This window comes from Gopherus evgoodei, chromosome 16 (assembly GCF_007399415.2).
Source record: "Gopherus evgoodei ecotype Sinaloan lineage chromosome 16, rGopEvg1_v1.p, whole genome shotgun sequence".
NCBI classification, from domain to species: Eukaryota; Metazoa; Chordata; order Testudines; family Testudinidae; genus Gopherus; species Gopherus evgoodei.
The window spans coordinates 2,624,778-2,647,093 of record NC_044337.1 but is presented as its reverse complement, the minus strand read 5'-3'; the positions used below and the strand labels follow the sequence as shown (position 1 = coordinate 2,647,093).

The 22,316-nt window shown below is 53.1% G+C and overlaps 1 protein-coding gene across 1 annotated transcript in view; it reads right to left on the bottom strand.

The window, feature by feature from the left end:
- CCDC183 (coiled-coil domain containing 183) overlaps positions 1-22,022 on the bottom strand; it is a 39,715-nt gene extending 17,693 nt beyond the window's left edge. The window contains exons 1-8 of the mRNA XM_030535938.1: positions 21,953-22,022; positions 21,374-21,495; positions 19,860-19,937; positions 18,403-18,570; positions 17,308-17,412; positions 6,393-6,515; positions 5,665-5,793; positions 4,093-4,153 (exon numbers count right to left, since the gene is read on the bottom strand). Of these exons, the coding sequence (XP_030391798.1) occupies positions 4,093-4,153; positions 5,665-5,793; positions 6,393-6,515; positions 17,308-17,412; positions 18,403-18,570; positions 19,860-19,937; positions 21,374-21,495; positions 21,953-22,022 (856 nt within the window). The remainder of the gene's footprint in view (positions 1-4,092; positions 4,154-5,664; positions 5,794-6,392; positions 6,516-17,307; positions 17,413-18,402; positions 18,571-19,859; positions 19,938-21,373; positions 21,496-21,952) is intronic.
- Between the last annotated feature and the right edge of the window lie 294 nt (positions 22,023-22,316).

Sequence of the window (22,316 nt, the reverse complement as noted above, 5' to 3'; positions counted from 1 at the left end):
GTTAAGCATTTGAATAAAAGACAGGCTCTCATTAGCTAATCATGCCCTGCTCCTAGCAAGGTCTGTCTCCCACATTAATGCCACCCTTAAGCCAGGTCCCTCTGTCCATTCCCATGCAGGGTCAAAGAAGAAAAACCCTTCCTTGTATGCAGGGGCCCAGAGGCAGCTCCCCAAGTTGTATTGACAACCGTGTCAAAAGGACCGAGTATCACTATTAAATTTGTACAGGGTTTCCTGGTTCTGCCTGCAGGCTAGCTAGGCTAAGGAGGCTCTGTGCGAGGGAAGTGTGCAATCTGGCCCTTGAGCGGCCAGTCTGCAGCCAGCCAGCCTAGAGTGAGGTGGAGTAAGTTGTGTCTCTCTGTTGTAGGGAGCAGCCTGCTTTTTTTCGCTCTGGTGTTTGTTCTTGTGTGTTATTGTTCTGAAATCTAAGAAAAAAGTTGTTTGATGTTACAACTTCTAACAAGAATATTTATGTTTTTTATCTAACTTCTCTCTGTGTGTTCCATGAACATAACACTGCCCACACAGTGGTGCCCCACCAAGAGGCTTAAGTGGTGCAGGGAGCCTTGGGTTGGGCTGAATTTTACCCAGGCTTGGGGTCAGTGCTGTCCCCATTGACCTCAACAAGAGCAGGATGAGGTCGCATGGGAGCAGACGTCTCCCACCCAGAGCTGCCGGTGATGAATACTCATTGAGTGTGTCCTCTGGGAAAAGACCCCAGGGAGAAGAGAAATAGCCACTCCCAGAAACCAGGATTGTCCATTTCCAAGCTGGATATTCATACCCCACCGCCTGATACCCTGCCTCAGGCCGTGGCCAACACCTATTTTCAGTGGACTTGGGATGCTGCCTGAGCCTTCAGCAGGCTACACCTTGGAGCAGCTCACGGAGTTACGAACTCTGCACCCTGGAGCAGCTCCCGGCATTACGAACGCTGCACCCTGGAGCAGCTCCTGGAGTTACGAACGCTACAACCTGGAGCAGCTTCTGGAGTTACAAATGCTGCACCCTGGAGCAGCTCTTGGCATTACAAATGCTGCACCCTTGAGCAGCTCCCAGAGTTACAAACGCTACACCCTGGAGCAGCTCCCGGCGTTACGAACGCTGCTCCATGGAGCAGCTCCCGGCGTTACGAACGCCGCACCCTGGAGCAGCTCCTGGTGTTACAAACGCTACACCCTGGAGCAGCTCCTGGTGTTACAAACACTACACCCTGGAGCAGCCCTTGAGCAGCTCCCAGAGTTACAAAAGCTACACCTGGAGCAGCTCCCAGCATTACGAACACTACACCCTGGAACAGCTCCCGGCGTTACAAACGCTGCACCCTGAAGCAGCTCCCAGTGTTACGAACGCAGCACCCTGGAGCAGCTCCTGGAGTTACGAACGCTACATCCTGGAGCAGCTCCCAGTGTTACGAATGCTGCACCCTGGAGCAGCTCCTGGAGTTACAAACTCTGCACCCTGGAGCAGCTCCCGGCATTACGAACGCTACACCCTGGAGCAGCTCCTGGCATTACAAATGCTGCACCCTGGAGCAGCTCCTGGCGTTACAAACGCTACACCCTGGAGCAGCTCCCTGCGTTATGAACGCACCCTTGAGCAGCTCCCAGAGTTACAAAAGCAACACCTGGAGCAGCTCCCGGCATTACGAACACTACACCCTGGAGCAGCTCCCGGCGTTACAAATGCTGCACCCTGGAGCAGCTCCTGGCGTTAGAAACGCTACACCCTGGAGCAGCTCCCTGCGTTATGAACGCACCCTTGAGCAGCTCCCAGAGTTACAAAAGCTACACCTGGAGCAGCTCCCGGCATTACGAACACTACACCCTGGAGCAGCTCCCGGCGTTACAAACGCTGCACCCTGGAGCAGCTCCCTGTGTTACGAATGCAGCATCCTGGAGCAGCTCCTGGAGTTGTGAATGCTACATCCTGGAGCAGCTCCCAGTGTTACGAATGCTGCACCCTGGAGCAGCTCCTGGAGTTACAAAATCTGCACCCTGGAGCAGCTCCCGGCGTTACAAACGCTGCACCCTGGAGCAGCTCCTGGCGTTACGAACGCTACACCCTGGAGCAGCTCCTGGCGTTATGAACTCTGCACCCTGGAGCAGCTCCTGGCGTTACGAACGCTGCACCCTGCAGCAGCTCCTGGCGTTACAAACTCTGCACCCTGGAGCAGCTCCCGGCGTTACAAACTCTGCACCCTGGAGCAGCTCCCGGCGTTACGAACGCTGCACCCTGGAGCAGCTACTGGCGTTACAAACTCTGCACCCTGGAGCAGCTCCCGGCGTTACGAACGCTGCACCCTGGAGCAGCTCCTGGCGTTACAAACTCTGCACCCTGGAGCAGCTCCTGGCGTTACAAAGGCTGCACCCTGGAGCAGCTCCTGGCGTTACGAACGCTACACCCTGGAGCAGCTCCTGGCGTTATGAACTCTGCACCCTGGAGCAGCTCCTGGCGCTACGAACGCTGCACCCTGCAGCAGCTCCTGGCGTTACAAACTCTGCACCCTGGAGCAGCTCCTGGCGTTACGAACGCTACACCCTGGAGCAGCTCCTGGTGTTACGAACGCTGCACCCTGCAGCAGCTCCTGGCGTTATAAACTCTGCACCCTGGAGCAGCTCCTGGCGTTACGAACGCTACACCCTGGAGCAGCTCCTGGCGTTATGAACTCTGCACCCTGGAGCAGCTCCTGGCGTTACGAACGTTACACTCTGCAGCAGCTCCTGGCGTTACAAACTCTGCACCCTGGAGCAGCTCCCGGCGTTACGAACGCTGCACCCTGCAGCAGCTCCTGGCGTTACAAACTCTGCACCCTGGAGCAGCTCCCTGCGTTATGAACGCACCCTTGAGCAGCTCCCAGAGTTACAAAAGCTACACCTGGAGCAGCTCCCGGCATTACGAACACTACACCCTCGAGCAGCTCCCGGCGTTACAAACGCTGCACCCTGGAGCAGCTCCCTGTGTTACGAATGCAGCATCCTGGAGCAGCTCCTGGAGTTGTGAATGCTACATCCTGGAGCAGCTCCCAGTGTTACGAATGCTGCACCCTGGAGCAGCTCCTGGAGTTACAAAATCTGCACCCTGGAGCAGCTCCCGGCGTTACAAACGCTGCACCCTGGAGCAGCTCCTGGCGTTACGAACGCTACACCCTGGAGCAGCTCCTGGCGTTATGAACTCTGCACCCTGGAGCAGCTCCTGGCGTTACGAACGCTGCACCCTGCAGCAGCTCCTGGCGTTACAAACTCTGCACCCTGGAGCAGCTCCCGGCGTTACAAACTCTGCACCCTGGAGCAGCTCCCGGCGTTACGAACTCTGCACCCTGGAGCAGCTACTGGCGTTACAAACTCTGCACCCTGGAGCAGCTCCCGGCGTTACGAACGCTGCACCCTGCAGCAGCTCCTGGCGTTACAAACTCTGCACCCTGGAGCAGCTCCTGGCGTTACAAAGGCTGCACCCTGGAGCAGCTCCTGGCGTTACGAACGCTACACCCTGGAGCAGCTCCTGGCGTTATGAACTCTGCACCCTGGAGCAGCTCCTGGCGCTACGAACGCTGCACCCTGCAGCAGCTCCTGGCGTTACAAACTCTGCACCCTGGAGCAGCTCCTGGCGTTACGAACGCTACACCCTGGAGCAGCTCCTGGTGTTACGAACGCTGCACCCTGCAGCAGCTCCTGGCGTTATAAACTCTGCACCCTGGAGCAGCTCCTGGCGTTACGAACGCTACACCCTGGAGCAGCTCCTGGCGTTATGAACTCTGCACCCTGGAGCAGCTCCTGGCGTTACGAACGTTACACTCTGCAGCAGCTCCTGGCGTTACAAACTCTGCACCCTGGAGCAGCTCCCGGCGTTACGAACGCTGCACCCTGCAGCAGCTCCTGGCGTTACAAACTCTGCACCCTGGAGCAGCTCCCGGCGTTACGAACGCTGCACTCTGCAGCAGCTCCTGGCGTTACAAACTCTGCACCCTGGAGCAGCTCCCGGCGTTACGAACTGTAACCCCTCAGGGTACTGGGCTCCAGTCCCTCCTCTCCATCAGCATGTGCACAGCAGAGGAAGCTTCCAGTAGTGGGCCTGGCCGAAATGCACGCTCACCTTTCAGCGACTCATGCGATATCAGCGCTGGGAAATCCACATTGAGGCCTCGCCTGGCCTGCTGCAAGGGAGTTAGAAGCAACCCAATGAGTCATAGAAAAGCATGGGAGGAAATGAGGCACCTGGCCCACGCCAAGCCAAACTAGCCTCAGGGCAGAGCCAACCCAAGAGGTCGGGTCCCCGGTAGTGATCCGGATATGGAGCTTCTCTCAACCGGGGGATCCCAAAGCACTTTATACACAGGGGCCAGGTTCTGGCTAGATTAGGTGCTTATCTGGCCCCCATCACCGCCGGGTCTGGCTCCCTCCCAATCTCTAATGTCTTTATCCTGTACAGCAGTGTAGTTGTATTAGCCCCATTGTACAAATGGGGAGCTGAGGCCCAGGGACTTGCCTAAGGTCACCCAGGGCATCTGTGGAGGAGCAGGCAGGTGAATGAAGGTCTTACAAGTCCTAGGTCAGCACCTGAACCACTGGACAATCCTTCCCCTCTGATCTCGCATCCGCCAGTGTAACTCCAGAGTAAGTCCACTGACGCCTCCTGGCCTGAGGCCCCGGGCCGTGTACCTTGCATTGTCGCTGACTCCAGGGAGGAGAAACTGTAAAACACCACAGTTGTGTTTCACACCCACTCTGCCAAGGTGTCAGCCATGACACAGGGATCAGGCCCAGCACACGTGGCCATCACTCATTGAGCCAATGATACCATGTGGCCACCTTTGGGGTGGGATATAGCACCCATCCTGCACCAGCGACCTCCTACTGCTCTCTGGCTAGGGAGAGAAGGACAATTTCTCCAAATGACCCTGAAGGGGAGGAGCCTTAAGTAGGTGAATGGCATTACGCAAGCTGGGGTCTGGCTGGCACTGGGGATAACAACTCATTTCTTGTATGAGGAAGAGGGTGGTCCTGCAATTATAGTACAGTGCTAGGACTCCTGGGTCCTAGTCCCAGCTCTGCCACAGGCTCATTTTGTGACCTGGCAGAAGTCACTGCCCCACTCTGTGCCTCAGTTTCCACATCTGTAAAGTGGGGATAATGGTACTGATCTACCTCATGGGAGGCTGAGAGGCTTCATTCTTTCTGTTTGAAGACCCATGGCTGGAAAGAGTGATGGGGGCAAAGAATGACTGTAACTAAGAGCCAGGCCTTGGGTTTCTGGTTCATCCAAAGAGACATTTCCAGCAGTGGCCCTGCTGACTTAAAGGAGAGAATCGCCTAGGACAGGTCCATCTGCAGCAGCTGGAGTCAGGGCAAGGGCTCCATCACCCACACTGCTGCTCATGGAGATCCCTCTCCCACCCAAGCACTGGCTGTGCTTAGCTTCTGGGAGCCAAGGAGACCCCAGCCCTGGGCTGCACTTCACATTGGGTTCCATAAGTCAAGCCACAGGAGCTGATGATCACTGGGCAGCTGCAGCTCACCCCCAAAGCATCCTGTGCTAGGGGCTGTCAGGGTCGAGAAGGCTGTCAACATTCCCCTGCTGGGGCGAACTTCCCATTCACCATCCTCAAGCCAGGCACACAGGGTGAGCTCACTCGCCTTTCTGCACCCGGAGCTCACGTGGACTCACCACTCTCCTGTGCCGCTCGCTTGCATCCTTGACCCGGATCCTGTCAATCTGCTTCTTTTGGAAGTTTAGGGAATTCTCCCTGAACCTTCTCTCTGCAATGAACTCAGTTTCCATATTGGTCATGTCCATCTGGAGCATGGCACAGCCAGGGAAGGGAATAACAATCATGACATCAGTAAAGCCCCTTCCATGTCAAAGTACTGCACAAGCTGCATCCCCACAGCACTGCAGCAATGCAGCCACCTCTGGGGCAGAGCGTGGAAGACAACTGGCCCATAGCGCACTGCACAGCGGGGTGCGGGGAAGGGGGGTAATTTTGGCCAAGGATGCCTTGGCAAGCCCCTACATCATATGAAATGTTCCCTGGGATCTTTAGTGCCTGTGCAGAGCAGGCAGGGCCTCAGCTTTTAAGGTCTTTTCCAAAAGACTCTCCACAAAATAAACTGCCTGGGATGCTGGAGCAGCCAGGGTTTGAACCTGTCTGGGTATTTCATACCTAGTGCTTTCAGCAAGCTGTCCCCAGCACCCAGGAGTGGGATGGCTGTAGGGGCAGGAGGAGCCTGGTGGGCACTGGGATCCCCAGTTCTGCTCTTTATGGCAAGAAAATTAACCAGAGAAGGGGCCTAAGTCATCCCTGGAAAGGTCACTGCATGCAACAGATGCTGCAGTCCTTGAACCAGGACCTCTCCCAACATACCCAGTACCTGATTCCCAAGCAGAGTTCTCACCTTGGCTGCTTCTGTTGCTTCGGTGGCATCCACAGCCATCAGTCTCATACCCTTCAGCTCCACCTGGTAGACTTCTACCATGTGCTGAAGGACGTTCAGCTGCAAAGGGAGCTGGGCTAATTCCTAGGGCACAGAGACACAGACAGCAATTCTTACCACCTATAGGACATGCTGGTGCAGTACAACCCTGTGCCCCCATCCTCCTCAGTGAGATTCAGCATAATGGAGAATGGAGGAACCACCTCTGGAATCAACAAGGAACTCAACGGCAAAAATCCTGGGCTAGATTGTCTCCTGCACAATACGGGTACGGGGAGGGGGCATTGGATGCTAAGGGACCGTAGGCCAACTAAGAACAACTGTAGGGGAGCAAAGTCTACCCTATCCAATTCTGCCTCCCCCCACTCCCATTACATCTCCTCTCTCTCCTGACACAGCCCCTATGTTGGTGGGGCAGAGCCAGCTCCAAAGAAATTCCCAAATGGCCAGATCATATTTCACCTAGTACCACTCATGTCATGGGTGTAGAGAATAGGGGCTTGAGGTGCTTTTAGCTCCCCAGAATTTAGGGCTTACATTAATAAATCGAGGAGGCACAGAGTTTGGAACCAGAGCTCGTTTAGCTCACAAATTTAGTCATGGCACAAAACTGCTCACAAAAACATAAAACAGGAATGAAAAGAACAATTTACAAATGTGAAAAAGTTACAAACAATGATCTTTGCCCTGCGTTGCTTGCAATGAATTCTTCTGCAACATCTGTAAGTTATCAGCTTTGTCCTTGTTTACAAGTAAAAAATCACATACCAGCTGAGCTATGATTGTCCCATTGTGGATCAAAGCCATGGTTTAATACACTGAAGAGTGCAGAAACACTTCACTTCACTATTGGTTGCTGTTCCATCAAAATCAGATATATCAGCTTCACCACTTGGAAAAGAGCCAATGTTTGGTTTGGCAGAGCAAGCTGAGATATTTATGAACAGCTTTCACTGATCTTTCTGTAAGCTGACAGCTGGCTTGAAATAGATGAGGCAGAGTAACCAGTTGATCATGGTTGAAATTGGAACCATACACCGGTAGCACATCTTGAAATCGCATTCCTGTTACATTTTGTGTTGTTATGAGTGTATTATTTTTAATAATTTGTAGCCTCTCTGTTCAAATCTTGATTGAACACTAGACATTGTAAAATAAATTACTTTGAAGTAGATGTACTTACCAAATTCCTATTCTGTATTTGGATAGCTGAGTTCACCTGTTGCTATTTGCATTTCCTTAGGATCTTTTCTCTTTCTTGGAAGCTCATGCCTTCTATCTTCTATTTCAAACTTCTCTGGTAGATTTGATCCCAGAGTAAGTTGTAGTTTTCATCCGATTGGACGGAATGAAGTGAATTCAGTGTCATTTTCATAAGAGATTGACCTTCTATTGCTGAAAGGTCTGACCCTTGCATAATATGACACATTGTCTACTGTTTTTAGGACTTCTCAACCTAGTTCAATACTGTGACGTTTCTCTGGTATTGTCCGGACTGGTGATGTGCTAGGTCACTCCAATCCTTGACTCTGGGAGCCAGCCTTACCCTGCTCTGCTGTGAGAACCCCCACTCCAGGGCTGTTCACACACAGCCTCTAGCACAGGGGTCGGCAACCTTTCAGAAGTGCTGTGCCGAGTCTTCATTTATTCACTCTAATTTAAGGTTTCGCGTGCCGGTCATACATTTTAACCTTTTTAGAAGGTCTCTTTCTATAAGTCTATAATACATAACTAAACTATTGTTATATGTAAAGCAAATAAGGTTTTTAAAATGTTTCAGATGCTTCATTTAAAATTAAATTAAAATGCAGAGCCCCCCGGACCGATGGCCAAGACCCTGGCAGTGTGGGTGCCACTGAAAATCAGCTGGTGTGCTGCCTTCGGAACGCGTGCCATAGGTTGCCTACCCCTGCTGTAGCATGTAAGCTGCTCCCAGCTACTTGCAACTGAACGACACTAGCCAATATCTCCAATCCCAGACACAACTCTAGGAATCTCTGTCTTGCAGGGTCCAGTTATGCCCGCTGGATGCTGCAAGCTTATAGAGCTCGTCAGTTTAACAAACAAATTGATATGCCCCAGGCTTCTTATCCCAAGCGGAGTCACTGACACACTTCAAACCAAATGCGCTGCTTCAGGTAGAACAAACAAACAGATTAATGAACTGTAAAGATAGATTTTAAGTGACTATAAGTCAAAGCAAAACAAGTCAGATTTGCTCAAATGAAATAAAAGCAAAACGCATTCTAAACTGATCTTTACACTTTCGATGCCCTTACAAACTTAGATGCTTCTCAGCACAGGCTGGCTGGTTGCTCTTCAGCCAGGCTCTCCCCTTTGATGAGTACTTCAGTCGCTTGGTGTAGTGTCCGTAGATGTAGGTGGAAGAGAGAGCAAGCATGGCAAATGTCTCTCCCTTTTGTCATGGTCTTTCTTCCCTCTTGGCTTTGCCTCCTCGCCTTGAGAGTCAGGTGAGCATTACCTTATCACAGTCCCAAACTGGCCAAAGGAAGGGGGTGACTCACTTGAAGTCCAAAAGATTCTTTTATTGCTGCCTAGGCCAGTGTCCTTTGTTCCTGTGAGGCTGAGCTGGGTTTGTCCCATACCTGCCCTGATGAGGTGTGAACTGCCTCTCTGCTCTTGGAGAGTTTTTGCCTGGGCTTATTTTAAGACTTGAAGACACATTTTCAGCCTCATAACTATATACATGGAATTATAGCCTATAACATTACTGCAACAATGACTATAACAACAATGCTCAGTACATTGTGAGCCTTCTGAAGACACCTGACATGACAAACCTTGCACTGGATACCACACAATTATTTTACAAGGATGAACATGGGGGTTCCCCTGAAGTACAGAACGTCACAGATACCAAGAGGAAGTTTAACTTTTCCATTTAAATTCTGAGCTCTACTTTCAGGATCTTTCATTGCATCCTTTGCAACCTCTCAAGTTGCCCACCGTGAAAGGTAGCTCTCAAATGCTTCTGCACAGCGTCCATTGCTGGACAGAGGACATATATGTTTGGTGGTGTACTGAACACTTCGTATTTTATGTCCTGAAGTGCAGCATCTTGTTTGGGTGAGTTTTTTACTTCATTCTGTAATTTCCTAAATGGTTCCAAGAGTATCTTGCAGGATAGGATTGTGACAGACATTGCAACCCCATGCAGTAGCTTTGGGGACCGTTGTATTAAACGTATGAATGGTTTCTATATGATTGTGTTATTCTTCGGGGAGGGTTACCACAGCACCTCCAGGAACTAAAAACAGAGGGGGTGGTTACTCCTGGGGATTGGAAACAGCCCCAGAGAAGCATCACCCCGGGGTGGTTTGCATATACTGGCTCAAACTGGGTTTCCCACAGATTAGAAAACAAAGAAATGGCTTTCAGTGTAAAAGGATGAGCTTGAACTAATCCAGGGCCTTCTCTCCAATCCCGCAAATGGATGTGAATTTTTGTCCAAGGGGTCCCGGTCCTGCTGAAGGGTAGGGAGGGCCTTGACCTTGGCCCCATAAGACTGAGGGTGATTCCTGGTATGTTTAGTGGGTGTTTACATCTGTTTATTGTTTTTATACGTTTTCTCTGTGATGCTTTTACCTCAAGAATAAAGGTGTTTGCCTAGCAAGAACTGGGTTATAGCTTGTAAGTGCTGGCAATACGCTGGTCATCACATTCAGAGACAAAGCAAAGCACAAGCACTGGCCTGCAGGCAGACTGACTTGCTGGGGATATCACAGTGTAAGGCAGGGAGCTGTGCAGCATGAAACCCCCACCCCCCAGGCAGAAGGGAGTAGGACAAAGGCCCCTGCCCAGAGACAGATGATGGCTGGAAGCCTGAAACTTTAAGTGCATGCCCTCAAGGGGGAATATAGGTGCAGTTACTCCTGAAATTGCAGCAAGTGTTATTTTTGATAGCATCCTGACATGCTCGTGATTCCTCCTGTTGCAATCTGGTTGCTGCACCCGATATAATCTGCCATATTAATGGCACCATCACAGCATTGTCCATGACATTGGTTGATCCTCAGATTTAGGCACAATAGTACCTGTAATAAGTGATACCATTACCTCTGTCAATGTGGAGGCCACATTGTACAATCCAATGAACTCTTCATGCACAGTTGGCTCATCACCCACGTATTGTAGGCATAAAAACCACTTGCTCTTTGTTGGAGAAATCTGTTGTTTCATCCATCACCACTGTATACCACTGCCCAGAAACCCTCTCAGAAATCTCCCTCCCCACTTTAAGAGCCACCATGTCCATTATCTCATTTTGAATAACTTGGCTTGGGAATTTGTCTTGACTCTTTTTCAGCCCCTTTGAAATTCAGTCTGCAAGCAAAGCAGCTGAATACAACTGCAACTGAACTCTCCAGGTAAGGCCCATTTTCAGCCTGTTCAGTATAATGGTCCTCCAGTGCAAGTCCCTGTCCGGCAAGATATCATGTACGACTGAGTATTTCCATTAGAATCTTCCTGCTTTATTCTTTCTTCTGAGAGTACTGAGAACTTAGCATGATCCCGACATTCTCAGGGGTCTTTTGAAGAACATCAACCACTGAGCCACTGAAAACCAAGAAACCAGGATGAACAGAGAGAACAGCCTTTTCCCCCAAGGGGATCTGCAGGGAAAGACTTTTATGTCGTGGCTGACAAGGTGTCTCAGAAATGCTAACGGGCATTTGGTTTCTGTTACAGATGGTAGAGACAGCTTAGTTTTATAACCAGCAGGGACTGATCCACTCGTTAATTGGAAGCGTCGTTTCCTCCTGTTTTAAGTTATTTCATTTCAGCCTTGAAAATATTCACTTTGTTTCTGTATTTCATGCAGTCACTGCTCACTTAGTGAGAATGACAAAGGATTGCAGAATTGAAACATACACACACAATCTCTCCGGGTAAATTGAAACATTTAGCTGGCCTCTTGGTTTCAGAGTCACTGTGTACTTTACAGATCCGTCTAGAAGGAGGCAGAAGGAAGAAAGGGAACAGCCTACAACTGAGCTGTTGGTTACTGAATATAAGGGGACTGTTGGCCCCCTTACTAAAACTCCTGGGTTTTTTTGGTTGGCTACCTCCCAGTACCAAAAGGAAAAGGGACAAGTCGATGGAGATCAGGACCCTGAGACTGACAGTCCCTAGGAGCAATGGGGAGAGGCCAACGCTCCAGGTCAGCCTGATTGACAGGGAGGGCAGGCTAATGAGGGAGTCAGGAGACCAGCGGGGTCCTGTATTCTGGCTCAGACAGTGGGGCTGAGCTAAGGAGAGAGCAGGAGCCTGAGCTGAGCTGGGGAGCAGGACTGGGCCAGCCAGAGAGAACCAGAGAAGCACATAAGAACATAAGAACGGCCGTACGGGGTCAGACCAAAGGTCCATCTAGCCCAGTATCTGTCTACTGACAGTGGCCAATGCCAGGTGCCCCAGAGGGAGCAAACCTAACAGGCAATAATCAAGTGATCATTCTCTTGCTATCCATCTCCATCCTCTGACAAACAGAGGCTAGTGACACCATTCCTTACCCATCCTGCCTAATAGCCTTTTATGGACTTAACCTCCATGAATTTATCCAGTTCTCTTTTAAACGCTGTTATAGTTCTAGCCTTCACAACTTCCTCAGGTAAGGAGCACCCCAGGTAGCAGGTCAGTGCTGGGAGCAGAGCCACAGAAGCAGCCCAGAGAGCAGACCTGTGCTGGGAGCAGAGCTGCAGCAACCAGGGCCAGAGGGGCCAGAGGAGCAGCCCAGGAAGCTGCATTGGAGGCAGAGTAGCAGCCGTGCTGTGGCACAGTGGAGCTGGGGCTGGAGCTGGAGCCAGATGCCATGAGCAGATGGGAAGAGTGATGGGGGACCCTGGGCAGGGGGCCCAGTGCAGGGAGACGCTCCCACCAAGAGGCCTTGCAGGCCAGCTGAGATCGATTGTAACCTCCACGAGGGATGGGGGGGTTGATGCTGGGAAGAGGGGTCCTGCCACCTACTGCCTGAGGATGTGCGGCCACCACCAGAGCAAGTGTTGGACCCGCAGCATCCCTGAAGCACAGCCAGGGCCTGGGCAGGGGCATTGGCCGTGTGAGGGACAGACTGTGAACTGCCCTGATGTTCCAGAGATGCTGATTGTGATGTCCCTGGGCCACAGAGCAGGGTGACGGGTTTTCCTTTCACTTTTCCCGTTTTTTCCTGATTTTTTTACTTACTTGCTGTTTAATAAATTGTATTTGTTTGAACTGTATGGAATGATCATTAGGTCACTGAAGCATCCAGAGCAGAGAGAGCATCCCAGAGTGGGGACACCCTAACCCCTGCCCTAAGTGACCATGACAAGATGGGGGGGTCAAGCTCCCCAGGAATCCTAGCATCAGCCTAGGACTCTGCCACACAGAAACGTGGAAGGGGAGCCCTCAAGGTCAGGCAGCCTCTGGGTAAAGGGAGTGCGAGCATGGACTCAGATCCTTTCACTAGCCCATTTCACCAGGGTCGTGTATAAGCCAGGAAAGTTCCCCACGCTAGCGGGGCCATTCCCCCGCTTACATGTAGCAGGCTTCACTCAGTGGTCAGTCTTCAGGTAGCCTCTCTGAGCCTGGAGGCAGCTCTTCCAGGCACTTGGGGGGCCCAGCAGCCAACCCACAGTTTGTCACCTGCCACCCAGGAGGCCAGGGGAAGAGAAATGGAAGCACAGGAGGACCCAGCCCCTCCCTGTTCCCTAGGTCCAGCCCCAGGCCCAAGAAGAGAGAGGCAAGGGGTGACTCAGTCCCTTCTGGCTGCCACGTCAGCTCAGTCTCCCCTGGGCCACTTTCTACCTTCCGTTTCCCTTCAATTTGGGGCATGACTCCAGCCTTATGTCTAAACAGTCTTACTAGTTGAGGGCTTCAGTTAGGGTGACCAGACAGCAAGTGTGAAAAATCAGGATGAGGGTTGGGAGTAATAGGAGCCCATATAAAAATAAACCCCAAATATCAGCACTGTCCCTATAACATCGGGACATCTGGTCACCCTAGCTTCAGTTGAGGTGTGGGGGTGGGGGTGGGGGTGGGGGTGGTTCCCACTCACCCATAAAGTCCAGGTGTCCTCTCTTAGTCACAGGAAGGGGATCCCAGGTGAGACTGACTCCCAGTCCCTGACCTTCCCCGATCCATTGCTGTCTGCCATCGTGCAGCCAGTCTTTCCTCCATGCATGCTCCCCACTCCCTCCCTCCCACCAGACTGCCAGGGCTCCATGCCCAACAGCTGAGAGGCCAAGGCCTTCTTGGCCCAACACTGCTCCCCCACTCCTCTGCCCTTAGTGGGGGGCTGTCTTACGCTGGGAAGCCACTTTTCTGTTCTCTTTACATGGTCCTTGGGTGCCTCCTCAGCCAGAAACTCTGACAAGAAAAGGGCAGCTGGAGCCCTTTGCCCTCCAGGCATGATGGAACTGGGCCGGAGGCTGCACAAGGACATGTGAAGGATCCTAGCGCTTAGACATCTGGCCTGACCTCCCCTATCCCGTTGTGAAAAGAGCACATGCAACTCAGCACAGGGCAGGAAAAAGAGAAGAGCCAGTCAAGTGGCTCTGGGAACCAGCCCCAGAAGAATGGCCACTGGATGGACCTATCTCAGGTCTCCTTCATGAGAGAGCATCTGGATTCCAAAGTCCTTGTGCGCTGAAGGAGAGAGAATAGAGTTGCAGGAAGAGGGGGAGAAGCACAGATGGGAGTCTCACCCAGGCACTCAGAATTCCCCCTCACAAGAAGAAGAGGCCCTGCTTGCTAAGCCATTTCCCAGCCAGGGAAGAAAGGAGCCAGAGCCTGGCACAGGAGAAACCTTCCCCATCGCTGGTGACCAAGAGCCAGCTAATACCAAGGGACATGAAGCAACCCTCAGAGTCTCCCCTGGACTCAAGTGAACAGACAGTTATCAGTGGGCTGCGTCTACTACAATAATTACATCATGGCAGAATGAGAATCTGCTGCTGTTATTTGATTATTTTTTCATTCTAACCCACTTCCCTTCCCCCTCCAAATAAATAAACTGTCTCTACCCCTGCAGAAGGTACAGAACTGGAGCTGAGGCTCTGGAGCTTCAAAATACAGCTGTGTTTCCAAACAGCTCCATACAGCATGTTCTGTTATTTTCTCCTTGAAGCGTTACCCCACGCCATGCTGTACACCATCTGCTTCTGGTTTCTCAATGCCCGACTGCAAGTCACACCCTCAACAGCCCCTGGCTTTCTCACTGCAGCATTGCCCAGCCCAGGTTTGGCAATAACATACACTACAGCAGAGTGTGTTTGGTCCATGGACGAGCTCCATTCAGGTGGAGTTCCCTGCAAGGTGTGCGCCTGGACGGACGCACATGCCAGAATGAAGGGCCACCCTCCTAATCAGTGGAGCCTTGCAGGCGTGTCTCCACTAACCAGGTGCCTTGACCCTGGAGAAGATGGACATGTAAGCTGAGGTGTGGCCTTGGTGGGAAGAGAGGGGAGCAGGGCCGGCTCCAGGGTTTTTGCTGCCCCAAGCGTCGAAAAAAAAAAAGCCGCAAGTGCGATCAGCGTCAGTTCCGCTGTGCCACTTTCTTCTTCAGCGGCTCTTCAGCAGCAGGTCCTTCCCTCCAAGAGGGACCGAGGGACCCGCCGCTAAACTGCCGCCAAAGAGCCTGACGTGCCGCCTCTTCCCCTTGACCACCCTAAGCACCTGCTTGCTGAGCTGGTGCCTGGAGCCAGCCCTGGAGGTGAGGGGACAGTGGGGTGAGAAGAGGGGGTGGGGGGAATATGGGATGTGCAGTTCTGCAGTGGCCAGAGAAAGAGGCGACTTTCTCCAGCTTCAGGGCTGCGGCTGCAGAGGAGAGACAGCCCCAGTTCTGTGGCTGCTGTGGCTGGGGAGAGACACCCCCTCCTTCCCAGCCCCAGATCAGGAGCTGCTGTGGTGGGGGAGAAAGGGAGAGACCCCCCCCTCCTCCCCAGCCCCAGCTCAGGGGCTGCCGCGGCGGGGCAGAGAGGGCACATCCATTGCATTGGTAAGGTAAGACTACACTACTGATATTAAAATATGAGTTGTGTGCTTTTATTTGTAGAATAAAAAAAGTTAATTATTAAGGGGGTTTATATATATATATAGTTAGCTAACAGTACAAACAACACTTGGAAAGATCATTTAGTCCACCAAGACCCTCAGCAACATTCAAGTGGACCACAAAAAAAAAGTTTGAGAACCACTGTGCTACAGATTCCTCTTCACATCACTGCAAGGACTTCACACTGCAGATTCCTCACGGAGCACTGCATGAACTGCACACTGCAGATTCCTCTTCACAGCACCGCATTGACTTCACACTACAGATTCCTCACTGAGCACTGCATGAACTGCACACTGCAGACTCCTCACTGAGCACTGCATGAACTGCACACTGCAGATTCCTCACTGAGCACTGCATGAACTGCACACTACAGATTCCTCACTGAGCACTGCATGAACTGCACACTGCAGATTCCTCTCCACAGCAGTGCATTGACTTCACACTGCAGATTCCTTACTGCATCACTGAATGAACTGCACACTGCAGACTTCTCTCTACACCACTGCATGGACTGTTCTCAGCACACTGAATTTCAAGAGATGTCTGCACTTATCAACATGGACTGGTAACGTGCATTGTTTGGATTTTTTTAACAAGACAATGTTTACACCAACTTTCAGCATCGGTGGCTTCCCAGGACATGAATGTCTGATTGCCTTTTAGACCAAAAATATCTTTCCCAAGATGAGCCTATTATGATCTGCTGACTTCATAATGTTCCCCAATTCTAATGCTCTCAGTCCAGAAGGAAAACACATCAGCAGGATTGTGGCTTTTCCAAACACACTCCAATCATGTTACTGTATTGTTCTGGCAGCCTCAGCTTGCGCCCTACTGTGGAGACATGTAAGGATTTCTCCAAAGAGATAGGTTTGCCGCCCCTCCAGTTTTCACCTAGACAATCCGGGTTTCAGCTTGTGTGTCTGGGTGCCATTTGACAGGCCCTGATGTCTGATATTTTTGATCTGTGAAAAAGGTGGCAACACTAAGTGGAAGGAAGGAGGCAGCATTGCAGCAGCTGCCGCCACCACCTCATGTGGCTTGTGGAGGCACATGGCGCACAGGGGCAGGAGCGCAGAGGGGCAGGGCCTTGGGGGGAAGAGGCAGGGCTGGAGGCGGGGCCTTGCGTATCTGGTTACTAGCCATTGGAAAGGTGGCAACCCTCCAAAGAGGGCCAGAGCAGGGCTTGGAAAGGGAAGCCATCTCACATATCTGAGCCTGTAAATCCCAGAGCCAGCTCCCAGGGATAAGGCTGTGTCTCAGTGACAGGGCCAGCTCCAGGCACCAGCCCAGCAAGCAGCTGCTTGGGGTGGCCAATGGTGAGGGGGCGGCATGTCCAGGTCTTCGGTGGCACTTCGGCGGCGGGTCCCTCGGTCCCTCTCGGAGGGAGGGACTAGCCGCTGAATTGCTGCCAAAGACTGAAGCAGCAGCGTTAGAGCTGCAGATCATGATTGCGGGGTTTTTTGGGTTTTTTTTTTGCTGCTTGGGGTGACAAAAACCCTGGAGCCAGCCCTGCTCAGTGAGATGATTCCAGGCAGAGACTGGCTTGAGCCAAGACTCTGGATCCAAACACCCAGGAGTCTGTGGGGAAGTTGCAGTTTACAGCTGAACACTATGACTGGTTTATCTCTAGCCCCAAAGCAGACCCAGCACAACACGATCATTAGTGCAATCGGCTTCTGTTAACAATGCACCTGGCACCCTATTTCCAGATGGACAAGGGGTTGCCTGGAGTGATCCCCTCTGGCCAATGCCTGGAACTGCTCCTTTATCTACTCCATGGTCCTTTATCTACTCCTGTTTGGGGGGGAGGAGACTCACATCCTTCAGGAAATCCACCATCTTCAGATACAGGTAATAAATCTTTTCACCAGTTCTGATTTTCATCAGCATTTTCTCTATGTTATTCTCCAGCTGACGAATCACCTGCAACAGAGAAGGCTCATGTGTCACTGGGTTGCCTGGGACATGAGAATGCTCCTGGGGACCGGATGGGCTGACTCAGAGCCCTGGGGCTGGCTGGCTCGGGCTCCTGAGCCCTCAAGAATGGGGAGGGCGAATTGGTTTGGTGCTCCAGTAGCCTTATATTAATTTAAAATCTTTTTTTGACACAGGCCCGGGACTCTCCAGGTAGAATGGGATTCTTCCAAGTTCTATTGCCCTTAGCCATGGATTTGAAGGCCCCATGACAGGCCACTGACTGTGTGAGCTCCTTTCTTCTAGCGGGTACAGGGGATGGGAGGGACGCTGATAATGGATTCCAGCTAGGGGTGGTGGCGGGAAGGCCATGTGCTGCTAGTGTGCAGAGCAGGGCAGCCAGCCTGGGAACTCCTGGGTCCATGAGCCCAGGAAATGGGGTTTCAGGGTTTCAGACCTGCCTCTCATCTGCTCTCTTTGCTGCGCCTGCCCAGTAGCTTTAGCAGTTTGGTTTGTACTGGGCCCGAGTTCTCTTCCACTGCAGATCTTTGGGTACTAGGGATGCAGTGGAAGGAGTGGGGTCAGTCTCTGCTGGCAGGGAAAGTCTGGGATCACCCTGTGGCCACCTCTCTGGATGAACTAGAATTGAAGATGTACTCCTCAGGGGGTTCCTCATCCAGCTGGAACAAGGTCCCTGTGATCTGGGCCTTCAGGGTGCAGAAGTGCAAGTGAGCACACAGGTGCATGTATGGGCCAAGTATGCACATGCATGGTGTGAGTGCCCATGCAAACTGGGGAGGACATGGGGACTGTCCAGAGCTAACCCTCATCCAAAATAAGCCACATCTTGGGCTGGTTCCAGAGATCCCCAGACCCCTGCAGGTCCAGCTGAAGTCAGTTGCACCAGCAAGTTCTCAGCCCTTCCCAGGACCTGGCCCATTGCTATGGCCACAGATTTCTGGCATGCACAGTCTTCCACTGGAGCTGAGCCCTTGTCACCTGCAGCTGTATCTGGCCCTGTCTGTCTGCTCCTTCCATGTCTGCCAGGTGTTGCAGCTTCCTCTGCAGCCCCTCCACCATCCCGTCCCGCCTCTTCACCTCGTACAGCAGCACATTGTGCACGTTCATCCTGTTAAAGATGGAGTTTTGCAGCTTCTCTCGGGCGGCCTGAAAGAGACACAGTGGCACTGGGTGGGCTCACCCACGAGCAGCCTGCAGAGGGTTCTGCCCCAAGTGAGCTTCTGAACCACCTCACCCTCAGCCAGCCCAAAGGCAGAGACCCCAAGGGAAGAGGTGATGGCCAGGATAGCAGCTGATTATGCATGGCAGGTGCCCAGATACCACAGTGACAGGCAGCAGGACAAGCCCTAAGATAGATGTCAGACAGAACCTCAAGCTGGAGTCCTGTGGGGTGCAGGCCGGAAGATCTGGGCTGTGGGTTTGGCCCAGTGTAAAGAGTGGGACCTGTCACTGGAATCCATGCAAGCTGTGCTGACACACCATGCAGGGGCTCTTTGCAGAATGCAGATCTGGGTCTGAAAGTCATAGAATCTCAGGAGGTTTCTAGTCCAACCCCCTGCTCAAAGCAGGACCAATCCCCAGACAGATTTTTTCCTGAGATCCCTAAATGGCCCCCTCAAGGGCTGAATTCACAGCGCTGCGTTTAGCAGGCCAACGCTCAAACCACTGAGCTACCACTGCCCCGTACAGTCAATAAAAGAGTCTGCAGCTCTAATCTCAGGAAAGCCTGGACATCAGTAGCTCATTCCTGTGCCCACAGAGCCCCCCTCCTTTCCCTGGTGCTGCTCCTGCCAAAGGACAACAGGGCCACGGGGCTGGAAGCAGCGAGGGGCAGCTGAGCTGATGCTGTAGCCCCTGCTGCTCCCATGCTGCCCTCTGGCATGTCCTGAATCCAGCAGGAAGGGAAGGTCCCTGGCTAGGGTGAGGACAGCCCCGGGCAGCACTTCCCAGTGAGGAGCCTGTGACCTGCTAGTAGCTGGTGTGACTGGCAGGAACACGTTGTAACAGGAGGGAGCCACGTGAACCTTCTCTGAGGTCTCTGCTGCACACTGCCACCGTTAGATCTTCTCTGTAACAACAGCACAGATCCTCCTGCTCCAGAAACAAAGGCCCTGCCAGCTGAGCTAGAGGAGACTCTCCAGTAACTGTTAGCAGTATAGGGTCCATGGCACATAGCCGAGCAGTTCTGATTCCATCCAGCACAGGGTGGCGGGACACATGCATGTGCACGCACAGACACACACAGACACACACACTCCCCAGCTCACTACAGTACAGAGCCCCGGAGCAGAGGAGCAGAGGTTTGCCAACGTATCACCAAGAGGGGCAATTTCCTTTAGAGCCTCCTCCAGCCCCCCCTCCCTCCAACCCCCATTTTCTCTGCTCTGTCGTTGGGCAGTAAATGCCAGAGATTGGGTGTCAGCTTTGCCAATTACCTCCACGGTGCTCCTGGCTAAATGCATCTTCAAGTGCTTTTGATCCCAGCATGCCTGGGAAATCGTTACCTGGTCGTACTGTGGGCAGGAGAAGAGCAGAGAGAAACTTGGGATCAAAGTTCTACTACTGCTAATCTGTGAGTGCATCTGCACACAGTAAATGTTAGTGCATTATTCCCAGCCAAGGACTGACCCGCTCCCCTTCCCCAGCTACCGGAGCATCCTTATCTGCCGATGGCTGAAAGCAAGGCAGGGTGAGGCGAAGGTGTCCAGGGCTGGCTTTAGGCCAATTCCACCAATTCCCCCGAATCAGGCCCCACGGCTAAGAGGGCCTTGCGCCCAGTGGCAGGGCCGCCCAGAGTGGGGGGCAAGTGGCCAAGAATCTCTTCCCTGGCTAGAGGCACCTTTTTAATTTTTACTCACCCGACAGCGCTCTGGGTCTTCGGTGGCATTTCGGCGGCGGGTCCTTCACTCGCTCCGGGTCTTCAGTGGCACGTTGGCGGCGGGTCTTTCAGTGCCACCGAAGACCCAGAGCAAGTGAGGGACCCGCTGCCGAAGACTCAGAGCACCGCCCAGTGAGTAAGCCCCCCATGGCTTTTTACTTTTTTTTTAAAGTCATCCCTGCCGGGGCCCCATCGAAACTCTTCGAATTGGGCCCCGCACTTCCTAAAACCGGCCCTGAAGGTGTCTACACATTTTGGGGGCCTCCATTTTTGGCTTCCTTTCCTGAGCCATCTAGAACCTGCCTTGCAGGGGGGCTGACAAGCGGTGGGTGCTCTCAGCACTCAGGGCCTCTGGTCCAGGAGGAAACAGCCCTGCCCCACGGAGTTCACACTGAACTGCAGAGCCAGTGGGAGAAGCTCAGACCCTGGGAGCACACAAGGGGCACTGCTGGGGGAGGTCAGCATGGGGGCAGGGGGCCTGGAAAGCAGCACAAGGGTGACAGGGAGAAGGATCCAAAGGGGGCGAGGAGGGAGGAAAGCTGGGCTGGGCCTCCCTGGGAGGAGCAGCCTGCCTCTGCTGGGGGGACCAGTGGGAGGCAGTGCTCGGAGCTGGGGAAGTGAGTGACCTAGGCAGAATGGGGGTTAATAGCAGCCGTGGCTGGGGAGCGAGGCAGCTGAGGGAGTCCAGGGGAGAGATGCCCAAGGCTGGGAGCAGGGTTTGGGGTGATGGAGAGCAGAGAGGCAGGCTGGGATGGGCAGGGGGCCCTAGGGCTGAAAAGCTGGGCTGTGGGGCAGGAGTACAGGGACCAAGGGGGCAGAAGGTATCCAGGCAGCTGTACCAGTACTGAATGGTATTTCCCGTGGTCTCCTACTGGCCCTGGGGGCGGTAGGTGAATCCCCTCAGACCTGCCCAGCGTTGGAGATCCTCAGCTGGGCATGGTTGTGGGTGCTGGGGCTCAGGGATTGTGCACACCCTGGTGGCTCTCCAGGTTAGGGTTAGCAAGCTTGCCCCTTGGTGTGAGGGCAGAGCCAGGCGCTAGCACAGCAATGCCCCAGCGGGGGCGCGGGTACCTTCTGAGCCACGCTCAAGGTGCACATCTCGTCGTGCACATTCCCACGCAGGAAGCTGATGAGCCCTTTGTTCTGAGTGAGCTTCTCCTCTGTCGAATGTGCAAAAAGCTTCTTCCCTTGTTCTAGAGGTAAACTGGGGATTTCAGTCAAAGGGCAGGACCAGGTCCCTCCCCTCCCCTCTGACAAGGCAGGCCTGGTACTGCATGCTCTGCTGCGAGTGGGTGGAACTCACCGTCACACCATTGATGTCCATGGCACGTCACTGAGGTGACCAGCTGAGAATCTGGCTCCATATTTACCCCCCACCCCTTCTGGATATGATAATCCTATGGGAACATCGCTGAGGGTTGTGGGTCACTAGACCTCCATGCCCACCCCCCCTCCCAGCCCATCAGTATCAGTGGGGTTTCCTTCTCCCCATGTCATCTGAGCCCTCTCTGAAGCCTGCTGCAAAACCGGCTACAATGTCATCAGCCCTGCTGCCTAGGATTGCACTTGGCTCCTGGGTCCCGGCAGCTCAGGGGGCTCAGGAAGCTTTTCACACCAGCCTGTCAGCCCAGCCAAGAGAGAGGGCATCACCTTGCAGAGAGATGATGGCACGCAGCTCCCGGATCTGCTGCTTGATATCCCTCTTCCTCTGGAACTTCATGGTGGCAGAACAAGGAGCGCGTCCTGTCACAGTCACTCAGCCTTTGGGTCCCCGCCCAGAGACACTTCTAGCCCTCTCCTCCCATCAGCTGCTGAGCAGGAGAGAGACCTGCCTTTGGAATCAGGTTTTCTATTGTCCTTGTACTGTGACATCAGGAGGATCTTTGTGACTCAGTCAAGCATCACTGGGTTCTCTGTGGTGGCAGTTGGGTGCATGTGGGTTCTCTCCGTGTGCTGTCCCAGCCCTGCACAGGTAGCTGGCCCAGAAAACCTCGATAGCACTACCTACAAAGAC